Below are 23,251 nucleotides of genomic sequence, written 5' to 3'. Positions count from 1 at the left end.
GATTGTTTTGTATCCTTTATTAAGAAGAGGAAACTGGTCATTAATAAGGCTAAGACCTATGTAATGGAATGTTGCTCTGAAAAAGTTAAAAAAAGATGTAAAACCCATTATGTTATCGATGGGGAACAAGTGGAAAAGGTGGATAACTTTTGTTATTTGGGAATAACCTTTTCCAAAAATGGGAGTTGGGACACTGAACACAAGGTGGTCAGAACTAAGATGACTAGGAGTGCCAATGGGGTCTTCCTGTTTGCCAAGAAACTGGGGAATAGACGCATTAAAGACATGCTAAATATTTACCAAGCAAAATGTCTTTCTGCTGCCCTTTACGGGGCAGGAGTTTGGGGCGTGTCGTATGTAAGGAGCCTGCAGGTAGAGGAGAACCTCTTCCTGAAAAGGCTCTTATGTTTACCCAAGTCTACCTCCAATTCCTTGGTTCACAATGAAACAGGGATCCAAGCGTTAAGTGATCTGATTATGTTAAGACCCATACTACTGTGGCGCTCTATCTGGCTCAGTGATGGTACTTCATTGAATAGAGCAATCATTACGGACTGCCTCTTACTGGACCAACACCTTAAAATCCCGTGGATCAAATATATCATCGATTGGGCACAAAAATTATTTGGGATCAATGTATCAATGGACCCCAAGAGTATGTCGGAAATCCCCAAATCTGAAGTGAAAACAACCTTTTTAAATCACTGTAACGAAAAGCATTTCTTAGAGGATTCTAAGTTAACTACTTGTGAATTATACAAAAGCTTGAATGAATTCACTGGTTTTAGTCCATATTTATCTCAGGTGACAAGAACTTCGCACCAGTTTGTACTAACCAGAATGAGGATGGGTACAGTACATTATCTGGTTGCTTGTCCTAACATTAAAATGCGCCCTATTGGTCCCTGTAAATGTGACAATAGAACTGAACAATGCACTAAGCACTTTTTGCTAACATGTGATTTGTATATTGAGCTACGGAAATTCTATCTGAAGCCATTATTCATCAGATTTGGAGTGAGAAACATAAAGGAGGCTTTGAAACTGATTTTTAATTTGAACCATCCGGACATTTGCTTTTTTACTGCATCCTTTTTGTTAAAAGCAATTAGCGCTAGGAAAAGTATGTGTTTTTAAAATATTTGTATATTTTTAAATATTTATTCCATCCCCCTCTGGATGCTTTTGTAATTGGTATTCTTTGAGGTTTGTACTGTATATTCTTAGTCTATGAAATTGAATGAAATGTCTGTATTTGTGCTTTTATGGACATGTTTTTCAATGATCCGAATAAAGCTTTATGAAATGAAAAAATGAGTCCTTGTTACCAGTGACTTGTTCAGACCGTTAATATAAATAATAAAAAGGAGGGGGGCCAGGACACAACCCTGCCTGACCCCCCTTCCGACCCTAATGGCTCCCGATACCTCTCCACCACTACCTATCCTCACCTGTGCCTGAAGGTCCTTGTGGAGATGTGCCAAAAAATGAACCAATGGCTCCAAAGTCGAATGCGGATGATGAATCCATAAAGGCCAAGTAAACCGGGGAGTGCCGAGCAATGGTGTACTTCCCGATTACAAGATTAAGATTAAAACATTGTTCGGTAGTACCAACCTTGCTATGGAATCCTAACTGGCAGGGCTCTAAAATGTTGCATTCCTCACACCACTCCAGGATCTTATTGTATAAGACCCAGCCCAACATTTTGAGGGTGTTATCAATCAGTGAGATCGGCCTGTAGTTACTAGGCTGTGACCGATCCCCCTCTTTGTATATGGGGACAATGATGCTCTTGGCCCAAGTACTAGGTACGGAGCATTTTGCAGATTGATAAAAACATTCAGGAGGAGCGGGCCCAGAAATCAGGGTTCTATTTGATCAAATCTATAGGTAACCCATTTGGGCCCAGGGCCTTGTTCCTAGCGCTCTGATGAATGGCCTTTTCTACTTCAGGGAGTGTCATCTGGATACCAATGAATGGGCCAAATTCATATTGGTCCATCGCCGATGAAGGAGTGGCATAAATATTAGAAAAATGATTTTCCCAGGATTCGCTGGATATGGTACAGCTAATGGAGGTTAGTATCTGTTCAGTGGATCGGAGGTCCCTTACAACAGAACAAAACATTTTGCCCTTTTTATTTATAGCTGCCTGGGATAATAATTCCCATCGGTCATTTAAGAGAACTCCCTTCCTGTTATTAACCGCTACTTTATAATCCTGCCTTGCCAATTTCACATCTGAGGCACACCTAGGAGTAGCTGTGAGAGCCCTGTGTAAGTTCATTTTCACCAATGAACATTTATCATCAAACCATCTAGCGCTCTGCTTCCTCAGAGAGGCGGGCTTCGACAGTAAGGCTTTAATAACCCTGCAAAGTGCGTAGAAATCATTAACTCCCTTTAGGTGTGATATTTAAAAAGACAGACATGAATTGATAAGGGGTAGATTATCCTTCACTAGTAACTTAAACAGTTCATCACTGTCAACGCCCCTCCATATTAATCTTAAATTATTGGACGATGGCATCACATTTTTAGCCCCACATTCTACTGAAAACATGGGTCAGTGTGCCAGTTTTAGGGCTAGTTTAATAGGGTTATGATCCCCATGTACCGTAGCGATAATCTCTGCGGCCAAGAAATGGACCATAAGTGCAGAAGAAATAAAAACAAAGTAAATTGTAGAAGAGTGGCCCCTACCTCTGGAGGCTAACCTAGTGGCGTTTGGTGGAAGCATCTGGTCCATCACATTAATCAAATCATGTGAGCTCAGAAATATGGCCGGCTCAGCAACCCCTACGGAAGGCGAAACAAGGATTAAATATCTCTATGCCATGATTTAAGTCATTAAAATTTGCATTAAAATCTCCCCCAAAGATTATCCCGGTAAGATCACCCGAATGTTGCTGACAATCTAAATTAGAGCTAAAGTCAAAGAGCACGATAAAATTCCTATTAGGAATGGATTGGAAATCGTTATTATAAAAATGTACCAAGTGAAAAAACTCTTCTTTTGTAAAGTACAACTTGGTTATTGGGGCTATTAGTTGGTAGTACCTTAAAACTACCTCCAGCTGCTACATTAATCCCAATAAATAGTCCCCAGATGGGCGTCCTGGTTTATGATGAGATGCCGCTTTACTGGTACAATGAAACCCTTCAATATGCAAATCATTGGTGGCCCAAGTCTCCTGGAGCATAAGTACATCCTGGTCCTTGATTAGGCACATCCAATCCTGGTCCCAAGCTTAGACTGCAACCCTGCAACATTCCCACTTAATATATTCAGGTCTCCTTCAATGCGACTTTCGGTTGGGGTTAGCATTTCATTAGCATTCGAACGTAATGCCATAGTGGCAGCGGGAACCATTATAAATCCGGGTAACTTATTGTTGGCGTTATAACATGATACTAAGGTGGCGGGAGGGACCGCCGGGTGGGACTGGTGATACTGTGAGTCTACCAGAAGTGGTGATTGTCAATCCTGTGCGTCTAGGCTAGAAAGTGCATTGAACCTGTTAGATAACCAAGGAAGGTAATGGGTGTCCCCAAGGGGTTTGACAGGTGCCATATAAAAATAGACCAAAGGAAGTGCGCTGATGCAGGTATTTCGTGTGGAGTGATGTTCGAAAGTATTCAATAAACGGCGAGCCATATGGGGTCTACGAAAATTCAATACACTACAGTCACAGTTAATATGCTTTTCAGAATGGCCGACCCACGCTACTCTTCTGGCCATAAGAATATCATCCATATTCGAAGGGTGAAAGCCCTTATATTTACAGAGCCAGTCTACAGACTTATTGCGTAGGTCTGCCCAGGACTCCCTTTGATCCTCCACTAGGTTAGTGACCCCGGCCAACACCAAAACGTAGGGGCAGGAGGTAAATTTAATACATCAGTATTTGGCCTCACAAGAGCCTTCCCAGGGCTACTGAGAGTATCCATCCTGGTTCTCAGATCGCTAATCGGTGGCTGAATGTAAGTACTGCTACCGGGGACAGGATTAGGATAGGCTACATTGGGTTGGGGGTTACCTGCCCTCTCGGCTGCTCACTAATAAATTGTGGTACTAAGGACACATTTGAATTACCACAAATTATAGCATCTTTATTGTGAGCGGGGCCAGATTGGGACTCATGCCCATGTGTACCACCTGAGATGACTGATGAGCCCCCCCCACCTTCATTACGAGCAATATCCACCTTCTCCCCCCTTAAATTTGCCAGTTCAGAGTCCAAATGTTAAAGTTTGCCCCAAAGTGCATCAAAATTCGTTTTGATCAGATCCTTAATGTTTGCCAATATGTCCCCAATGGGTGCCACTGCAGAGTTGGTATCAGTGGCGGCTCCTATAGTGTATATATATTGGGATAGGTGCAAACGGTATTTGGGGAGGCATCAGTCTGTGAACCCACCGATACGGTAGAGATGGCCATCTGAACTGATGCATTTTTGTCCAATTGGCAACTCCTAGTACGTTTTGTCTTGGACTTAGTTGCCCCAATGTTCCTCCTTCTTATCACTGTTTTAGCAGTTTGTGATTTCGCTTTAGTGTTCCTTTGTGGGCATGCTGCCTGGGCTCTAGTATTAAGTCAGGTGCATCCAAAGGTGCCTTTCTAGATGATCCCAAATTCAATAAAGATGGACTGGATGGAACAGAACAGACTTCCGTTGGTGGCGCATTTATTGGGATTTCGCAGGTTACGCTGTCTATTACCGAGCCGCCTAGTGATAAACTCTATTGTAGGGACACAGGGTCTAACGACAAGCAACGCTCTGTGAGTTCGATTTCGTGGGTTAACAATGACTCTGACCTCACCAGAAATGCGTCTAATGTCCCGGCTGCTCCCCTACGTTTACTCATTTTCTAACAACCCGAACACTTCAATTGGGGTCACAAGCTAGCAAACTCACAATAAAAATGGGCAGCTGTGCAATTACATAGCGGTGCTTGGCCCTTAATACAAAGATGCTTTCCTCGATGGCAAATGTCAGGGGGTGGCCCAGCCCAGCCTCATCCAGCCCCGGACGGGCTCTGACCCAGTTTAATAAATGTAAATGTAGTTGAGCTTATATAGCGCACAGCTACCCGCAGTGGGTTTCCCGGCGCTTGCTTAGGGAACCCTTTCTGGTATTCCCCTGTGAGATAGCAGGGTATCCACAAGGTGAAAGCCAGGCATCCCGCCGCGAGGGGCCGTTGTGGAGATTAAGCAAGCTATTGCCCGGAGTCGCAGAGTGTGAACCCGTGAGTCGAGGAGGCACCGGGGCGAGAATTATCGAGTCCGTGGAATTTTTAGCCCAAGACCCCGCCGAGGCGGGGAATTGAACCCTGGTCCAGGACCGATCTCAGCTTCCGGGTCTGCTGCCTCTAACCCCTAAGCCACACTTCTCCACTACGCCTCCTGGCACGAATCGCGGCCTCAGCGCCGCAAAGGATGCTGGGGAATGTAGTTGGCCGGTCACCCAGGCGTCAGCAAACAATGGTGGCACGCAGCAGTTACCTCCGAGTAGCTAGGAGCAAGCAGGCAGCACCCAACAGCGTGGACAGCAGGTAAGATCTCTGAAATCGGTTCCTGCGGTGCGAGAGCTCTGACCCCGTTTAATACGCCACCTGGCGCGAAGTGTAGCCTCAGCGCTGCAAAGGAGCCTGGGAAATGTAATTGGCCGGTCCCCCAGGCGTCGGCAAACAATGGCGGCACGCAGCAGTTACCCCCGAGTAGCTGTGATCAAGCAAGCAGCAACCAACAGCGCTGACAGCTGGTAAGATCTCTGAAATCGGTTTGGTGTAGTGTATAGCCAGCTTCCTACAAGAGGTTGCTAAGAAATCCCTTGGGATGAACCACTGATCGACAGATGGCTCCTTTCTGCACGAGGTCTGACACCTATTTGTATATTAGCACCGCATCGTGGGCGGAGAAGCAAATGGGGTGGGCCGGTCGTAATGGAGGGGGGAACTGTACAATACTATTTGGAACCCTTGCACCAGCTGTAAAACCCATGCGTCTGATGTAACGGAAGCCCAGGCTGGGAGAAGCAACACCAGTTGTCCTCCCACCTGTAGCTGGGCAGAGGGAATGGCACTTACTGTTTCCACCACAGCTGGTCACTTGTTTTTTAAAGCATCCACGGAAGCGCTGTCCTCGTTTCGGGTAGTTGTTGAAGCATGGATTAGCCTGATATTGCCAGTGCCAGGAGCCTTGTCCACTGGAGGAAGACGAATAGGCGAAACTGCATAATCCTCGCCTCCTGTCTTGACATAGAATCAAATCTCACTGTTATTTAAGTATGCTCAATGTCTTCTGCAATATTGAAAGAACTGCTCCCAGATGTTTGTTTATTTTTGTTCGGTATTAAAGTGACATACACGTCAGCACTGAACTTGCACCAGAGGGTGTTTTGTATCCAATCTGTCACTCTTGCACATGGTTTGTACCATCATCCCAGTACCACCTGCCTTCTTGCCAGTAATGGCAGCAGGGCAGCAAGCTGTCTGACCAGTTTAGGGACATCAGCCACATATCAAAGTAACACAACCAGTGGAGTGACCAGCAATTCATATGACGGTTTCTTCAGCTCTTCTCAGAAACAAGAAGTTCTTGGGCAGGTCCATGCCAAATGCAAAACCCTGGCATGCGATGTCCCACACCTCAAACGTATATTATAATGTTTGTGATATAATGTTTGAGGCATGTGAGCTGTAGATCACACGCTATGCACAGCACGCCATCTAGTGTTGGGTCCGGATGTTTGCACTTTTCGAAGAAGTCTTTCCAGTCACGAGGTAGGTGACTCCTCCTTTCGATGGTAGTGCGCATAGGCATACACTCCATTGTTAGATTGCTTTTTCTGTCATCGGGTTTGGACGTCTATCGCGGAGCTCCGGTTTGACACCATTCCTTCGGTTTCCATCGGTGCGCAAGGTACTCATCCTCAACGGTATTGTTTTCAATTGCGTTTCCCCTTTATCGCATATCATATTTACCTTGACAAAACCAAACTTTCGATCGGAAAGCTCGTGGAAGGCCGTCTGGACTACCTGCATCGGGCCAACCTGCAGTCGATAGAATGAACTCCCTTTAAATTCTGCCCTCGGTGTCATGCAAAATACTCGCGCACCTACTCACACGAAGTGTGTAATCTGTGTTTGTCACCCTAACACAGAGAACAGGTCTGGGACGTGTGCCAGACTTTCCACTCCAAGAAGACAGTTTGCGACCGTCGGGCTCGACGTCGCGACATGCAGAGCCAGCACACAAGCTCCATTCCGGACATCTTCGGACACCAATCGGACGAAGAGGCCGGTGAGGCCATGCAAACCGAGGAAGAGCAGGAGCCAATTGCCATCCCAGAGCTTGACTCCGACCAAGAGGATGGCATCCCACATGGATAACGTACCATGAGTACAGCTCCCCCCTCGTCTCAAGACCCACCTCCGCAAAAGAAGGTGGCTCCGGTTCAACCTGCGCCCTCGGACTCCGGTCTGCACCGAAACAATGATTCAGACACCCCGCCTTCTGATTCGGCTCCAAAGCCTACCAAAAAGCCTTCCAGCTCCGAAAAGACTCGCTCCAAATCAAATTTGGAACCGAGACCTTCGGGGTTGAAACACGAGTTTGGCACCGACCCCCACCATTCGGCACCAAAACACACTTCGGATCCGAAAACATCAACACCCAAGACTTCGGCACCGAATCCTTCGGCGCTGGAACAGTCCGATGTGCCGAAATCACCAAAAAGGCACAGTTTCGACACTCCGATCACCAAACTGGATCCGAATCAAAAAGTGCTCTATATTCAGCCTCAGACTGGACATATCGCCACTAAAGTGGCTTTAAAAAGGACTGATACTGAGGAAGAATACCACATTCCTTTAAAGAAATTAACAGTTTGAACTAACCCTTCCCCTTCCCCCTCCTCCTCTTACTCTTCCTTCACCTCAGTTTCAGCCTATTTCACCTGAACATTCTCCACCACATACACCTGACAACCAGGATGATGGGGATGACAATGGGGATGATACTCCACCAATGCAAGACCCATGGGATGATTACAATACCAATTCGCCCACGGGCAATGATCCTGATTTATATCTTAACAAGCCCTCTCCACCAGATGACAATGTAGGCTACATTGTGTTACTGGGTAGAGCTGCCAACTACCATGGAGTGCAGCTACATAAGGAGTCCTGAGAAGAGGATTTCCTCTTTGAATCCCTCAGTACCATGCAGAGGTCACCACATACACTAGCTCAAGGGGATGATCAGGCATGTAGATTACATTTTTAATGACCCGGTCAGAGCTTGTATTCTTACCCCTAGGGAGGACGGAAAATACAAGCCAGCACAATAGAACCTAGTATATATAAAGTCAGTTGCCACTAGGCTCCCTGGTTGTGTCCAATGCAAGGAAAAGGGCCAACTCCCAGACAACAGGAGATGCTCCATCCCCGGATAAAGAATCCAAACTTATAAATGCTTCCAGGAAAAGGGTGGCCTTTCAAGCGGCAAATTTCTGGCGTATCTCCAACACTCAGGCATTGCTAGCCACAATATGACCGTGTGCAGTGGGACAAGATGGAGCAATTAATACATTATTCACCGCAGGAACACAAATCTAAAGCACAAGACCTGGTGCGAGAAGGGCAATGTATTTCCAATAATGTTATAAGATGTTCCCTAGATGAGGCAAATACTGCTGCTAGAGCGGTAAACACCAGTGTCCTCTTGAGAAGACATGCCTGGCTTCGCATTTCAAGGTTCAAACCAGAGGTGCAAACCTCCATTTTAAACACTCCCTTTGATAAGGACACTGAATTGGTCGAATCCATGGAAGCCCTTCAGTCAGCACAAAGCCTTGGCTCCTTTTGGCGCTCCATGTACTGCGGAGGCTCTAAAAATACCTCCTTGGAGACCACCTCCACCTATATGGGCAATAATCAACCCTCTCCATCCAGAGGTTACTTCGGAGGGGGTTACAGAGGTAACAACAGTAAAGGCAGGGGTTCAAACACACGTACCTCCTCTCCAATACAAAGCCGTGACAGCAGAGGCCTTTGACGTTTCCTGCAAATTCCAGAACTTTGGCAACAAACATTCAGAAACTGATTTTCACCAAAGTTTGACGTTTGCATGTCATTCTGGATATCCCGGTTTACCAGCCCACTCCTTGCATTTCTGAAAACAAGAGGCCCAGGGAATCTAGAGTGGTGTAGCTTGTGTTGATTCCACTGCATTTTTGTACTCTGAATGCCCTGCAAATGTCAAAACTATGCCTACATAATTTCCTCTTTTTGCATGTGGGGTGGGGTGGGGTGGGGTGAGGTGAGGTGGGGTGTTGTGATATTTAGGTCTTGCTCAGATTGACGAGCACAAACAGAACTCATCAACCATTGGCATTTCTGAAGTCTTGAGACTTAGTAGAATGCAGGGTCCTGTGACTTCAATGGTCACAACACTTTCTTTAACCGAAAGCACTATAAATCTAAGCCTAGGAATATGCGCTGGAATTGGAGTTGTCCGCTTTGAATCAGTCAGAAAATATTTTAAATGTGCTATTTTTTTATTCCAGAACAAAAGAGATGAGCACCTACTGAAGAAAAGAAATGTCCCTCAAGAAGAAAGTTTAGAAGATTCGGATGCTGATGCGGATTTCAAGACGGTAATTGGATTTAAAATGACAATTTATACTATATTCATTAAGTGATACTTAATTACAGTTTGTAAAATGTGTTCCCCCTCTCATTTATTTCTAACAATTTTTTTTTTCTTTTAAAGCAAAACATTACACTAGAAGCTATATTACAGGTACGTTGGATTTCCTTTAACAAGAATTGAACCAGTTTACAGTTATCCGACCGTGCATAGACATTCATAGGAGCGGTTTAAAATATGTGAACCCTAAGTACTTAACTTGAGTTTAGAACTCTTATTCTTGTGACGAGCTTTTGCGGAAGAGATTTTTTTATCTTGTAGTGAAATGGCATAGGTCGTTGACAAGAGGGCCTAGTGTAGCCCATTACCTCCAGCTAGTGACATCTGTTTACATGATTGTTGAAGGTTACCTACAATTCCATATGTACTCTTACTTATTTTTGCAGAATGCTACTAGCGATAACCCAGTCATCCAGTTGAGTGCCGTTCAGGCTGCAAGGTAAACACAAAACTTAGCATGTTTTTTCCCTGTAGTTTTCGCGATTGAAGGAAACAACGGTGTTCTTTCTTTTTTCCAGAAAGTTATTATCAAGTGACCGCAATCCGCCCATTGATGATCTGATAAAATCTGGAATTTTGCCCATCCTGGTGAAGTGTCTAGAAGTGGATGATAAGTATGTTTTTGTTGTGCATGGCGGTTTGTTTTGAAATGCTGCTGAATTTGAGCCTAATATTTGCACTTACACAAGAATTAAATGTCAGTGTGTTTGTTTGATTTTTTTTATTTTTATGTTTGCTCTGTGCGAGGGGAAAGAAGGGCGATTACTCCAGTGGGACTCGGTTGATTAATAATTGGCAGATGAACTGTATAGATGTCCTGGTGAGACCGGGTAGGAGAAATGACACTCTCCTCCACAAAAGCATTAGCCTTTTCTTATGTACATAGCTCAACATGGGCAGGTAAAGATGATTTTTAAAATTTGTTTATTGACATTTAAAAAAATAGGCGATACATAGTATATATATATCAGGATTGCTTAGACATGTAGCATGAACAATTACATCGAAATAACACAACAATCCAAAACAGAGGCATCCAGTCAGTTGTAAAAAATACAAGCATTAAATACGCAGAAAAAGTCCGTATAGTGGGCAGTTGTGTGCAGGACTGTGGATTGAAATCGGGAGATATATCAGTAGCGCAATGATATATCATATGGACATTTGGTGGTTTGTGTCCAGCAAGAAGGTGGGAGTTTAGAGTTAGTGGGCTACGCCAGAAGCCTTCGGATTTTGTGCAGCGTCTGCGTTGCGGGAGGATAGCCAAGCAAAGAAGGGACTCCAAATATCTTTAGCCCTAGATGCTTGGGGCAGGAGTTCCCAATATGTGCTTTGCTGTTCCTGACAGAATGTGACATCCAGAACCCAGAGTTTAGCAGTAGGTGGACCCTGTTGGCCCCAGTGTATGGCGATCCCTCGCTTGACAAGTAGGAGCAGCATGGCCAAAAGTCTGTCGTCTGGGCGTAATATATTGTACTTGGCCCAGAAGACATAATTTAGGTGACGGGGGATAACTGTATATCAAGAATCTCATTGATAAAGTTATAAATCCTTGTCCAGTAGCGCTCAAACCCAGGACAGCCCCAAGCCAAATGCAAGAAAGAGGTGTCCGGTGCTGCACATCTCCAGCAGTTCGCCTCAGGACGGAGACCCATCCGTTTAAGCTGCACGGGTGTTCTATAAATGCGATGTTCGTATTTAAAGTGTATAAGTCAGAGTTAATAGTTGGGAGACGGCATCTCTAACTGCCCGCAGCAAAATGTCCACTGCGCTTCTGTTAGTGGGTCAGCCAGATCTTCGTTAAGCAAACATGAATTGTTAAATTTCAGTTCTTAATTCTGGTTTTTTTTCAATGCCTGTGTTTTTTGTTTTTTGTAACCAATAATCGCAGCACTTGTGGAAAGCATACAAGCAGCATCACATCCAAGCACCAAACCTCTAAAAATAATCACTATGTTCGAGGCATATGAGCTGCAGATTGTACACTTAGCATTAGATCGCCACCTGGTGTTGGGCTCGGATGATTGCAGGTTGTTGTCGTCTTGGAAGAAGTCTTTGTAGTCACGAGATAGGTGACTCCTCCCTTGGACAATACTGCGCATGGGCATCGGCTCTATCCTTAGATTGTTTTTTCCCGCCACTGGGTTCGGATGAAAGTTTCTCCGCTCCGGCTAGAAAAACACTTTTCAAGCACCTCGAAGCGCAAAACTTCCTCAAACTTCAAAAAACTACCTTCGACATCGACTATAATAGTTTCGACGCCATCAGTTCCATTCCGGTCATCGACGCGGGCCGTTGGGCCTATCGACGCCGTGCGGCCTACACCTCATGGACAGAACTCTGTTCAAAAGATGCCCGGTATGTCGAGCAAAGTTTCCACATAGCGATCACCACGAGGTCTGCAACCTCTGTCTATCGCCAGAACACGACGTATCGACCTGCACAGCTTGTGCATCCTTCCGATCAAAGTAAACCATCCGGGATCGGAGGGCCCGTCGACACGAAATGAGGAGATTAGCTCTGGAACCGGAAGATATCTTCGATGAAGAGGTTCCGCTCGTTCCGGAAGAAGATTCACCTGATCTCCAGACGTATCAGAGGCAGACGACTCGGATGACTCCATTCCATCGGGTCAGCGCGTGAGTACTACTGCCCCTGCACCACATACAGTTCCCAAACCGAAGGCAAAGGTCAGCACTCCGCCCGCTGGGCCCAGTCGAGACCGAACACCCGCTGCGAAAGCCCCGCCTTCGAGCCCGGCTCCGAAGAAAACAACTAAGCCTTCTAGTGCCTCGGCACCAAGCGAGCCGCACGTGCTGATTCCACCTCTTTCATCGGCACCAAAACCCAAAGCTAGCTCGGCACCTAAACCAAAGGATGGCTCGGCACCGAAACCGAAAGACCTCTCGGCACCGAAGCCTAAAAACGTATCGGCACCGAAAGAAGTACCGGCTCCAAAGCCGTCCACTTCTAAACATAAAAGTGTGAAGCCATCGTCCGACGCCTCGAAGCCGACGACACCAGCTTCCACACCGAAAACACCTTCTCCAGTGCCGAAGCCCACAAGGCCTGATTCCGATGTGCCCGAGCCCTCGAACCTGCCTACCAAGCCGAAAACAACACCTTCGGCACGGAAAACTATGCCAAAGGACGTTAAAGCACCTCCCAAGGCTAAACACACAAAACAACCTCAGCTGAAACTGAAAAAATCGATGCCCAAGAAGGTTGTACATGAGGAGGAACTTTTCTTGCCAGATCCTCGACAAAAGAAGATCTACATCGACCTAAAAACAGGTCATGTAGAAGCTACACCTCACAAAAAGAGACCAGCAGATGCACCTCCCACACCTGCGGCTCCTGCCAAGATAAAGGACTGTGCAACATCCCCTATGCACTTTTCCTTTCCTATACCTCCTCCTCCTTCTTCTCCTGTTCCTCTTCACATATCACCTCAAATCTCTCCGGCACATTCTCCACTTTTATCATCACATTCACCTCAAGATGATGATGATGAATATAGTCTGGGTGGAGGGGATGATATAGAGGAGCCTTTCCCATACCCCGTGGATGATGTTATATGGGACTTTCCAAACCCACAAAATGCTCCTGATATTCCTGACCCGCAGTTATACCCTTCAAAACCTTCCCCTCCAGAGGATAACATTGGTTTTGGTCATTTGTTAAACAGAGCTGCTGCTTACCATGAAGTCACGATGCATTCTGATGAGGCTGAAGAGGATTTTCTCTTAGATACCTTTGAACAGTCTCAACGGTCTGTTCAAATTCTTCCCATGATTAAAGGGGTCATCAAACATGCCCCAGAGGTATTTAAAGACCCTGTATGTACTAGAATTTTGAACCCCAGAATTGAGAAAAAATATAGGCCTGCACCCACAGACCCAGTCTACATTAAAGGACACCTACCATTAGAATCTTTAGTTGTGTCCAATGCTAGGAAAAGGGCAAATTTTCAAACTTCTGGCGAAGCACCCCCACCTGACAAAGAATCCAAAGTAATTGATGCGTCAGGTAAAAGAATAGCTGCACAAGCCACTAACATATGGCGTATAGCTAATACACAAGCCCTCCTCTCTCGTTACGATAGGGCTCATTTTGATAAATTAGAAAAACTACTTGAGCACCTACAAGATCAATATAAAGCTCAGGCAACTGACCTCATACAGGAAGGCAAGTTAATTTCAAATGCCTCAATAAAATGTGCACTAGATGCGTCAGACTCCGCATCTAGAGCTGTGAATACGAGTGTCATACTTAGGAGACAAGCGTGGCTACGCATTTCTGGGTTCAAACAGGAAGTGCAAACTACCATTTTAAACCAACCATTTAATCAGAACCAATTATTTGGCCCAGAAGTGGACACTGCACTCGAAAAGATGAAGAAAGATGCAGACACCACCAAGTCTATGGGGGCTTTACAGGCCACACCAGCTAGATGTTCCTTTCGTCGCTCCTTCTACAGAGGAGGCTCCAAACAAACTGGAGCAGACACTACAACATCTTTCAAATCTCACACACAAGCATCCTCTAACGAGGGATATTTTAGAGGAGGATACAGAGACAATAATAACCAAGGAAGAGGTCGCGGTAACAACAGCAATCGATCCTCTTCCGCCACAAAACAGTGACTTCCCTCTGCTCCCCCAAGAGCATTCCACTCCTGTAGGGGGCAAATTAACACAGTTCCTGCCTGTCTGGAGCTCCATTACAACAGACAAGTGGGTGAGACAGATTATCCAACATGGCTACTGCCTAGAACTTACAGCAACCCCTCCACACATACCTCCCAGGCAGCGTCCAATGTCTACAGACCACCTGACTCTGCTCCAACAAGAAGTCTGTCACTTTTACAAAAGGATGCCATTCAATTAGTTCCTTTAAAAGAACAGGGAACAGGGGTTTACTCGCTGTATTTTCTAATTCCCAAAAAGGACGGGACACTAAGACCAATTCTCGACCTCAGGCCCCATAATCAGTACGTACAATCAGATCATTTTCATATGATCACTCTGCAACAAGTGCTCCCACTACTGCAACAAGGCGATTTCCTTTCAACACTAGACGTAAAGGACGCCTGCTCACAGGAAGTACCTAAGGTTTGTAATACAAGGACAACACTATCAATTCAAAGTCCTTCCATTTGGGGTAACAACAGCACCACGCGTGTTCACAAAGTGCTTAGCAGTAGTAGCAGCACATCTCAGAAGGCAGCAGATACATGTCTTCCCTTATCTAGACGGTTGGCTCATAAAAGCCAAGTCATTCAATCAGTGTCCAACACACACATCAAACAATTCAAACGTTGCACAACTTGGGGTTCACGATCAACTACACCAAGTCGCACCTGCAGCCTTCTCATGTACACCAGTATCTAGGGGCTACAATAGACACATCTACAGCTCTAGCGTATCCCAGTCCAGCAAGGATACAGAGCATTCAAGCCTTAGTCACAGTCTTCCAACAATAACCATCTCTGCTAGCCAGAGTATTCATGAGACTAATAGGCATGATGACATCTTGCATCTTCATAGAACCACACGCAAGATTGCAAATGCGCCAGTTACAAGTGTGCCTAGCACAACAGTGGAGCCAGGCTCAAGGTCAACTAACAGACCTGGTGTTGGTGGACAGCCGCACGCATCGCTCTCTGCAATGGTGGAACACCAAAAACTTGACAAAGGGGCGGCAGTTCCTCAAACCTGTTCCACAGTTAGTGCTCACAACAGACGCATCTCTCACAAGATGGGAAGCCCATCTCTTACATCATACAACTCAAGGTCAATGGAACAATCAACAAAAACTGTTCCATATCAACCATCTAGAGCTGCTATCCATATTCTTAGCACTCAAGACTTTTCAACTACAAGTACAAAACAAAGCTGTCTTAATCCGGACGGACAATATGACAGCCATGTACTATATACAAAAACAGGGGGGGACACACTCTCTGCAACTGTCCCAGCTCGCACAGAACATTTGGAGATGGGCTATTCCTCAAAATATTCATCTGTTGGCAGAACACCTTCCAGGAGTTCACAATCAGATAGCAGATCTGTTAAGTCGGCAGTCACAACAGATTTACGTATGGGAACTACATCCATAAGTTCTTCAGCCATTCTTCCAGAGGTGTGGTCATCCACACATAGATTTGTTTGCCACCCACGAAAATGCAAAATGCCCAACCTTCGCCGCCAGGTTTCCACACCCATTGTCCACGGGCAATGCGATATGGATGAACTGGTCAGGCAGATTTGCATACGCTTTTCCGCCTCTCCCACGGATTCCATTAGTGGTGCGCAAGCTCAGACAACAGTCTCTCAAACTCATCATGGTAGCTTCCACATGGGCACGCCAACTGTGGTTCACCACACTGCTGGATCTCTCTCTGGTTCCACATCAAAAGTTACAGCTCACACCCTCCCTGTTAACACAGAACCATGGAGAAATCAGACACCCAGACCCAAAACAACTGAATTTAGCGATCTGGCTCCTGAAGTCTTAGAGTTTGGTTATCTAAACCTACCACCAGACTGTATGAACATCATTAAAGAGGCTAGGGAAACCCACTACCAGAGCATGTTATGCCGCTGAATGGAAAAGATTTGCAATATATTGCAGAAATAATCAAATTGATCCCCTGGATGCTTCCATCCAGAATATAATTTGTTACCTTTTATATCTACAAAGGTCTAATTTAGCATATTCTTCCATACGCTTGCAGCGATTGCAGTGTATTTACAATACAGACAACATCTGTCTCTCTTAAGAGTGCCTGCAATCAAAGCATTCATGGAAGGATTAAAAAGAATAATCCCACCCAGGTTGCCACCTTCTCCTGTGTGGAACCTGAACATTGTCCTTACAAGACTCATGGGACCCCCTTTCGAGCCTCTACATAAATGTGAACTGCAATTCCTAACATGGAAAACTGCTTTCTATTTCTATTTTTGACATTTGTACAGCGCTCTGTTACCCGTGGGTGTCCTGGCGCTAAGTATCACTCCTTAGGGAAAGTCGGGTCAGAAATTAATTGATGAACAGCCAGGTCTTCAACGCCCTTCTAAAGGCTATAAGGTCAGCCATCTTTCTAAGAGCCAGGGTCAGGACATTCCAGGCCTTAGTTGCGCCCAGCACAAAGCTTCTGCCTCCCCAGCGTGCTCTCCTAATGCGAGGCACTGCAATCAGCCCTGCATCAGCTGATCTAAGGTGTCTGGTCGGGCGATACCAATTGAAGTACTGCCGGAGAAATGATGGCCCCAGGCCTCGTAAGGCCTTAAATACCAGGCACAGTGCTTTGAACAAAATCCGCTTTCGCACCGGAAGCCAATGAAGTTTGGCTAGCTCCTGGGACATGGGGGCGTATTTTGGGATGCCCAGAATAAGCCGGGCTGCAGCATTCTTCAAAACCTGCAATTTGTTTATTATGCCCTGTTGGGCGTTAAGAAACAGACTGTTAGAATAATCCAGCCGTGCCAAGACCAGAGTGGTAACCACTGTTTTTCTGCCACTACCTGGGATAAATGGCAGAATTTTGCGAATTGATTTAAGCAGAAAGGCAGTGGAGGACGACCGCGTGTTGACTTGAGATCGAAAAGTAAGTTGATCGTTGATCAGCACCCCCAGGTTTTTGACTTTGGACACGGGGGTTGGAGCAGTACCCATCCGCTCGGGCCACCAGTTTGGGCTCCAGAAGTTGATATTTGAGCCAAACACTATGACTTCAGTTTTGGCTGAATTCAATTTAAGGCAGTATACCGCCATCCAGTTTCCGACCGCCAACATGCAGTCCTGAAATTTCCTGGGTACTCCTTCTTCCTTCCCTGGTAACAAGAACACCACGATCTGGGTGTCGTCGGCGTAAGAGGTAAGATCAAAGCCAAAAGCCCGAATTACTGGAGCCAATGAGCTGACATATATATTAAATAGCGTGGGGCTCAAGGACGAACCTTGAGGAACCCCACAGGGCAAGACAAAAGGTTTTGATTCAAATTCGCTTAGAGCCACACTCTGAACTCTGCTAGAAAGGAATGCTTTGAGTATGTTAAGCGCATTTCCTTGTACTCCGCATGCCTTCAAGCGGTCAAGCAAGATCACATGGTGGACCGTGTCGAAGGCCGCGGAGAGGTCCAACAACACCAGCGCAGCCCTGCCTCCCGCATCGGTCACCGATCTGATCTCCGTTGTTTTAATTAGGGCGGATTCCGTGCTATGATTGGGTCTAAAACCATGTTGGGAGGAATCCAGTGCTTGAGTGGCCATGAGGAGGGAGCTCAGTTGATAATTCATCACCTTTTCTATTAATTTGGCTGGTAGAGGGAGCCTCGCTATGGGGCGATAGTTGTTTGGATCCCTAATATCCAAATTTGTTTTTTTTAATGAGGGCAAAATTGAGGCATGTTTCCAGCAGGATGGAAAGTCTCCTGTCATGAACATATTATTAAACACGGTTACCAATGATGTAACTATCAGACCTGGGGCCAGTTTAATCACAGCAACTGGGCATGGATCAGAAGGGGAGCCTGATCTTGCCTCTTGAAGCAAACGCATAATTTCTTCACCATTTACCGGGGGAAAATATTCCAGGTTTGGCCCTACGGTAAACTCAGTTGTGTTTTCTGGTGTGTTCGCCAGACAGTTCGGCATATCTAGGCCGGAAAAAGCTTTAAAAATTGTCTCTACTTTCCCTAAAAAGAATTTGGCTAGTTTCTCACATAATTCAGGGCTAGCGGGTGTAACCGTGGGTATAGGGGCAGCCAAGACGGAAACCGTTATAAACAATTCCTTCTCAGAGTTCTTGGCGAGGTTTATGCGATTAGTGTAATAATCTTGTTTTGCCATCCCCACCATTTTTTTGTACAATAGGAGGCTTTGTTTGAGTAGCTTTTTCCATGTAGTCCTTGCGCCACACCCTTTCCAGTTTTTTACATCCCAGCTTTTGATTTCTAAGTTCCTCAGCGAACCAAGGGGCTGAGGGCTGGGCTCTGGCCAGGAGGCGAAGTTTAGGTGGGGCGAGGGTGGCACAGGCCTTTTGGATCCAGCTTGTATAAGCGAGGGCCGCCGCCTCGACCTCTAAAGGGAGTGGCTCTTTAGAAGAGAGCAAAAGATCTTCAAGCGCTCGTCCCTCAACCTTATTCCAGGCCCTGCAGGTCCTGGCTGATTTGGACGGACACCTTCAGCTTTGGGGCTTCGGCACTGAAATGGCGAATAACACTGCCATGTGGTGAGTCCAAATGACCGGTATAGTTTTTATAACCTCTAAGGTTGGATGGTTCGAGAAAAGCCCATCCAAAGTATGGCCTGCATTATGCGTGGGTCCCCTCACCAGTTGTTTAAGGTCAGCTCCATCCATCAATTCAGTAAGCGCTTTAGTGTCCGGATCGATGAGGTTTTCCAAGTGAAAATTAAGATCCCCGAAAACCGTAAAGGCCTTCGAGCAGAGACCTTCCTCCAGTATACTTACCACAGAACTCAGAAAGATATTTTTAGGCCCTGGAGGTCTGTAAAATAAGCATCCTCTGAAAGAATGGTGATTGAAAAAGGTAAAATTGAAAGCTAGCGCTTCACACCCTTCCACGATTAAGGGTTGAAAGAAGGCATTAAGGGAGTTATGATATATTACTGCCAGTCCCCCCCCCCTTTTCTCAATGGTCGATCCCTTGTATAACTGAGGTAGCCAGGTGGAGTGGCTTTAACGAAGTCCGTTGCTATTACCTCTCTTAGAAGAGTAAGTGAGATACAAGCTTTCACTATACAAGAACCAATTTTTCAAATACATCCTAACAAAGTGGTTCTTAGATCTAATCCAAAATTTCTTCCAAAGGTCATCACTCCTTTTCACTTAAATCAATCCATAGTTACCTGTGTTTTTCCAAAACACAGACTCTGTAGCAGAAAGGGCTTTACACACTCTAGATGTTAGAAGAGCTCTTCTATACTATATCAATCAATCAAGACATTATAGAGCGCGCTACTCACCCGTTAGGGTCTCAAGGCGCTGGGGGTGCTGCTACTGCTTGAAGAGCCAGGTCTTGAGGTGTTTCCTGAAGGTGAGGTGGTCCTGGGTCAGGGGCAGTCGTAGGCGTTTGGGGAGGGAGTTCCAAGTTTTCGCTGCCAGGTAGAACGATCTTCCTCCGGTGATGGTTCTGCGAATTCGTGGGACGGTGGCGAGGACGAGGCTGGTGGAGCGTAGCTGGCGGGTGCGGGTGTAGAACGAGAGTCGGCTGTTGAGGTATTCGGGGCCCATGTTGTGGAGTGCCTTGTGTGCGTGAATGAGTAGCCTGAACGTGTTCCTTTTGTTGACAGGGAGCCAGTGGAGGTTTCTCAGGTGGGCGGATATGTGGCTATGGCGAGGGATGTCGAGGATGAGTCGTGCGGAGGCATTCTGTATGCGCTGGAGGCGATTCTGAAGTTTGGCAGTAGTTCCTGCGTAAAGGGCTTTCCCGTAGTCCAGTCGGCTGGTGACGAGGGCCTGGGTGACTGTTCTTCTGGTTTCGGTGGGGATCCATCGGAAGATCTTCCGGAGCATGCGCAGGGTGTTGAAGCATGAGGATGAGACGGCGTTGACTTGCTTGGTCATCGTGAGGGAGGAGTTCAGGATGAATCCCAGGTTGCGTGCGTGGTCCGTGGGGGTTGGTGCGGTGCCCAGCTCCGTGGGCCACCAGGAGTCGTCCCATGCTGAGGGGGATTGTCAGAGGATGAGTACCTCCGTCTTGTCCGAGTTGAGCTTCAGACGACTTTGCTTCATCAATTGCGCTACATCTTTCATGCCTTCCTGAAGGTTGGTTTTGGCGAAGACTGGGTCTTTGGTGAGGGAGAGTATCAGTTGTGTGTCGGCGTAGGAGATGATGTTGATGTTGTGTTTGCGTGCGATGGTGGCGAGGGGGCTCATGTAGACGTTGAAGAGGGTTGGGCTGAGTGAGGATCCTTGGGGTACGCCGCAGATGATCTCGGTGGCCGCGGAGCGGAAGGGGGGGAGGCTGACTCTCTGGGTTCTGCCGGAGAGGAACGAGGTGATCCATTCCAGGGCCTTTCCTTGGATTCCGGTGTTGTCGAGGTGGTTTATTAGGGTGCGGTGGCAGAAGGTATCAAAGGCTGCTGAAAGGTCTAGGAGGATGAGAGCGGCTGTTTCTCCGTTGTCCATCAGGGTTCTGATGTCGTCTGTGGCAGCGATGAGGGTGTTCTCGGTGCTGTGGTTGGCTCGAAATCCGGACTGGGAAGGGTCGAGCGAGTTGGTTGCCTCGAGGAATGCGGTCAGCTGTTTGTTAATGGTCTTTTCGATGACTTTCGCCGGGAAGGGGAGAAGAGAGATGGGGCGGAAGTTTTTTAGGTCCTTGGGGTCCGCTGTGGGTTTCTTCAGAAGGGCGTTGATTTCTGCATGTTTCCAGCTCTCAGGGAAGGTGGCTGACGGGAAGGAGCTGTTAATGACGTTCCGAAGGTGAAGTGCGATGATGGTGTCGGCTTTGTTGAAGATGTGATGGGGGCATGGGTCGGAGGGAGAGCCGGAGTGGATGGTGTTCATGATGTGGATGGTGTCTTCACTGCTGATGGGGGTCCATACGCTGAGGGTGGTGGTGGTGGTCGCTGGTTTGGTGGCCGGAGGTGGTGTTTGGGGACCGAAGCTGTTGTGTATATCTGCAATCTTGCGGTGGAAGAACGTGGCGAGGGAGTTGTAGAGGTCTTGTGAAGGTGTGATGTCGTTGTTGCTGGCGTTGAGGTTGGAGAGTTCTCTGACGATGCTGAAGAGTTCCTTGCTGTTGTGGGTGTTGTTGTCCAGTCGCTCTTTGAACGATGTCCTCTTGGTGGCCCGGATCAGCTGGTGGTATTCGCAGGTGGCGTTTTTGAGGGATGTCCTGTTTTCTGTTGTCCGTTCGTGGCGCCAGGTTTTTTCGAGTGTTCGGCAGGATTTCTTTGCGGCTTTGAGGGCGTCTGTGAACCATGAGGGCTTTCTGATGCCGGTCTTGCCTTGGGGGTTCTTTAGTGGAGCGAGGTCGTTGGCGCAGTTGGTGATCCACTGTGCGAGGTTGTGGACTGCGTTGTTGGTGTCAGGTAGGTTGGTGTCCGCTGGTGGGTTCTGGCTCAGTGATATGGTTAGCTGGTCTGTGGTGATTTTGCTCCAGCATCTGCGGGGGATCGGATGCGTGAGGTGGTGAGATGTGGTCTTTTTGAAGGTGAAGTGTATGCAGCTGTGGTCGGTCCAGTGTAGTCCGGTGGAGTGGTTGAAGGAGACGTGGTTACTGGCGGAGAAGATGGCGTCGAGTGTGTGGCCAGCGAAGTGGGTGGGGGTGTCCACCAGTTGCTTGGGTCCGAGGTTGTCGAGCAGGGTGGTGGTGGCGTTGTCGTTGTTTTTCTCCAGGTGGAAGTTCAGGTCTCCTAGGAGGATGTATTCTGGTGAGGCTAGGGCGTGCGGGCTGATGAAGTCTGCGATGGTTTCGCTGAATTGTGTGCACGGGCCCGGGGGTCTGTAGATGAGCGTTCCTCGGAGGGTGATCTGGGGGTCGGTGTGGATCTGGATTGTAGGTGTTCGGCGGTGGTGATGTCTTAGGCGTTGGTCATGACGCTGATGGTGTTCCTGTAGATGAAGGCGGCGACTCCTCCCGTTTTGTTGATGCGGTCCTTCCGGGTGATTTTGTAGCCGTCTGGGATGGCTATGGCGATGTCGGGGGCTGAGGAGGCGTTCATCCAGGTTTCCGTAATGAAGGTGACGTCTGGTGCTGATGTGTCGAGGAGGTCCCAGAGTTCGATGGCGTGCTTGTGAACAGAGCGGGTGTTGAGGAGGATGCACTTGAGGTGGTTGTTTTTGCTGTTAGGTTTGGCGGGCGGGGTGCAGGGTTGGGGGCAGGTATATAGATAGAACTAAATCTTTTAGAAAAACAAAACAACTGTTTGTATCTTTCTCTCCTCCACACAAAGGCAACCCCATCTCTAAAGGTGGGATCGCAAGGTGGATTGTAAAGTGTATACAAATATGCTATCTAAAGGCTAAACGTACATTAACAGTTCCACCTAGAGCGCACTCCACTCGCAAGCTAGGAGCCTCTATGGCTTTCTTAGGGAACATACCCCTAGAGGACATATGCAAGGCAGCAACATGGTCTACACCACACACCTTCACTAAACACGATTGTGTTGATGTGCAAGCCAAGCGGCAAGCTGCAGTAGGCCAGGCTGTCCTTAAAACTCTCTTTCAAACCACTGCAACGGATACAAGCGACCACCGCTAGGGGAGACACTGCTGTACAATCTATGCTAAGTGTACAATCTGCAGCTCATATGCCTCGAATGGAAAATGCTACTTACCAGTATGCATCTGTTCTTGGCATGTAGAGCTGCAGAGTTGTACACGCCCTCTTGCCTCCCCGGGACTTGTATCTGTTCCAGTTTTCATCTTACTTAGATGCACACGCATGGACATCCTTTTTTCTTTACTTATACTAACTCCATCATTTCCCATCATGGCGAAAAACAATCTACCGATGGAGCCGATGCCCATGCACAGTATTGTCCAAGGGAGGAGTC

General features: G+C 47.0%; 1 protein-coding gene across 2 annotated transcripts in view; it reads left to right on the top strand.

Moving 5' to 3' along the window:
- Positions 1–23,251, top strand: part of KPNA3 (karyopherin subunit alpha 3) — an 802,806-nt gene that overhangs the window by 258,510 nt on the left and 521,045 nt on the right. For both annotated transcript variants that reach the window (XM_078657369.1, XM_078657368.1), the window contains exons 3-6: positions 9,576–9,665; positions 9,782–9,811; positions 10,105–10,157; positions 10,237–10,332. In XM_078657369.1, the coding sequence (XP_078513495.1) occupies positions 9,576–9,665; positions 9,782–9,811; positions 10,105–10,157; positions 10,237–10,332 (269 nt within the window). The remainder of the gene's footprint in view (positions 1–9,575; positions 9,666–9,781; positions 9,812–10,104; positions 10,158–10,236; positions 10,333–23,251) is intronic.

Source organism: Lissotriton helveticus, chromosome 8 (assembly GCF_964261635.1).
Source record: "Lissotriton helveticus chromosome 8, aLisHel1.1, whole genome shotgun sequence".
In the NCBI taxonomy this organism is placed as follows: domain Eukaryota; kingdom Metazoa; phylum Chordata; class Amphibia; order Caudata; family Salamandridae; genus Lissotriton; species Lissotriton helveticus.
Note: the sequence above shows the minus strand (reverse complement) of the source record. Positions and strands in the feature narration are given on the sequence as shown.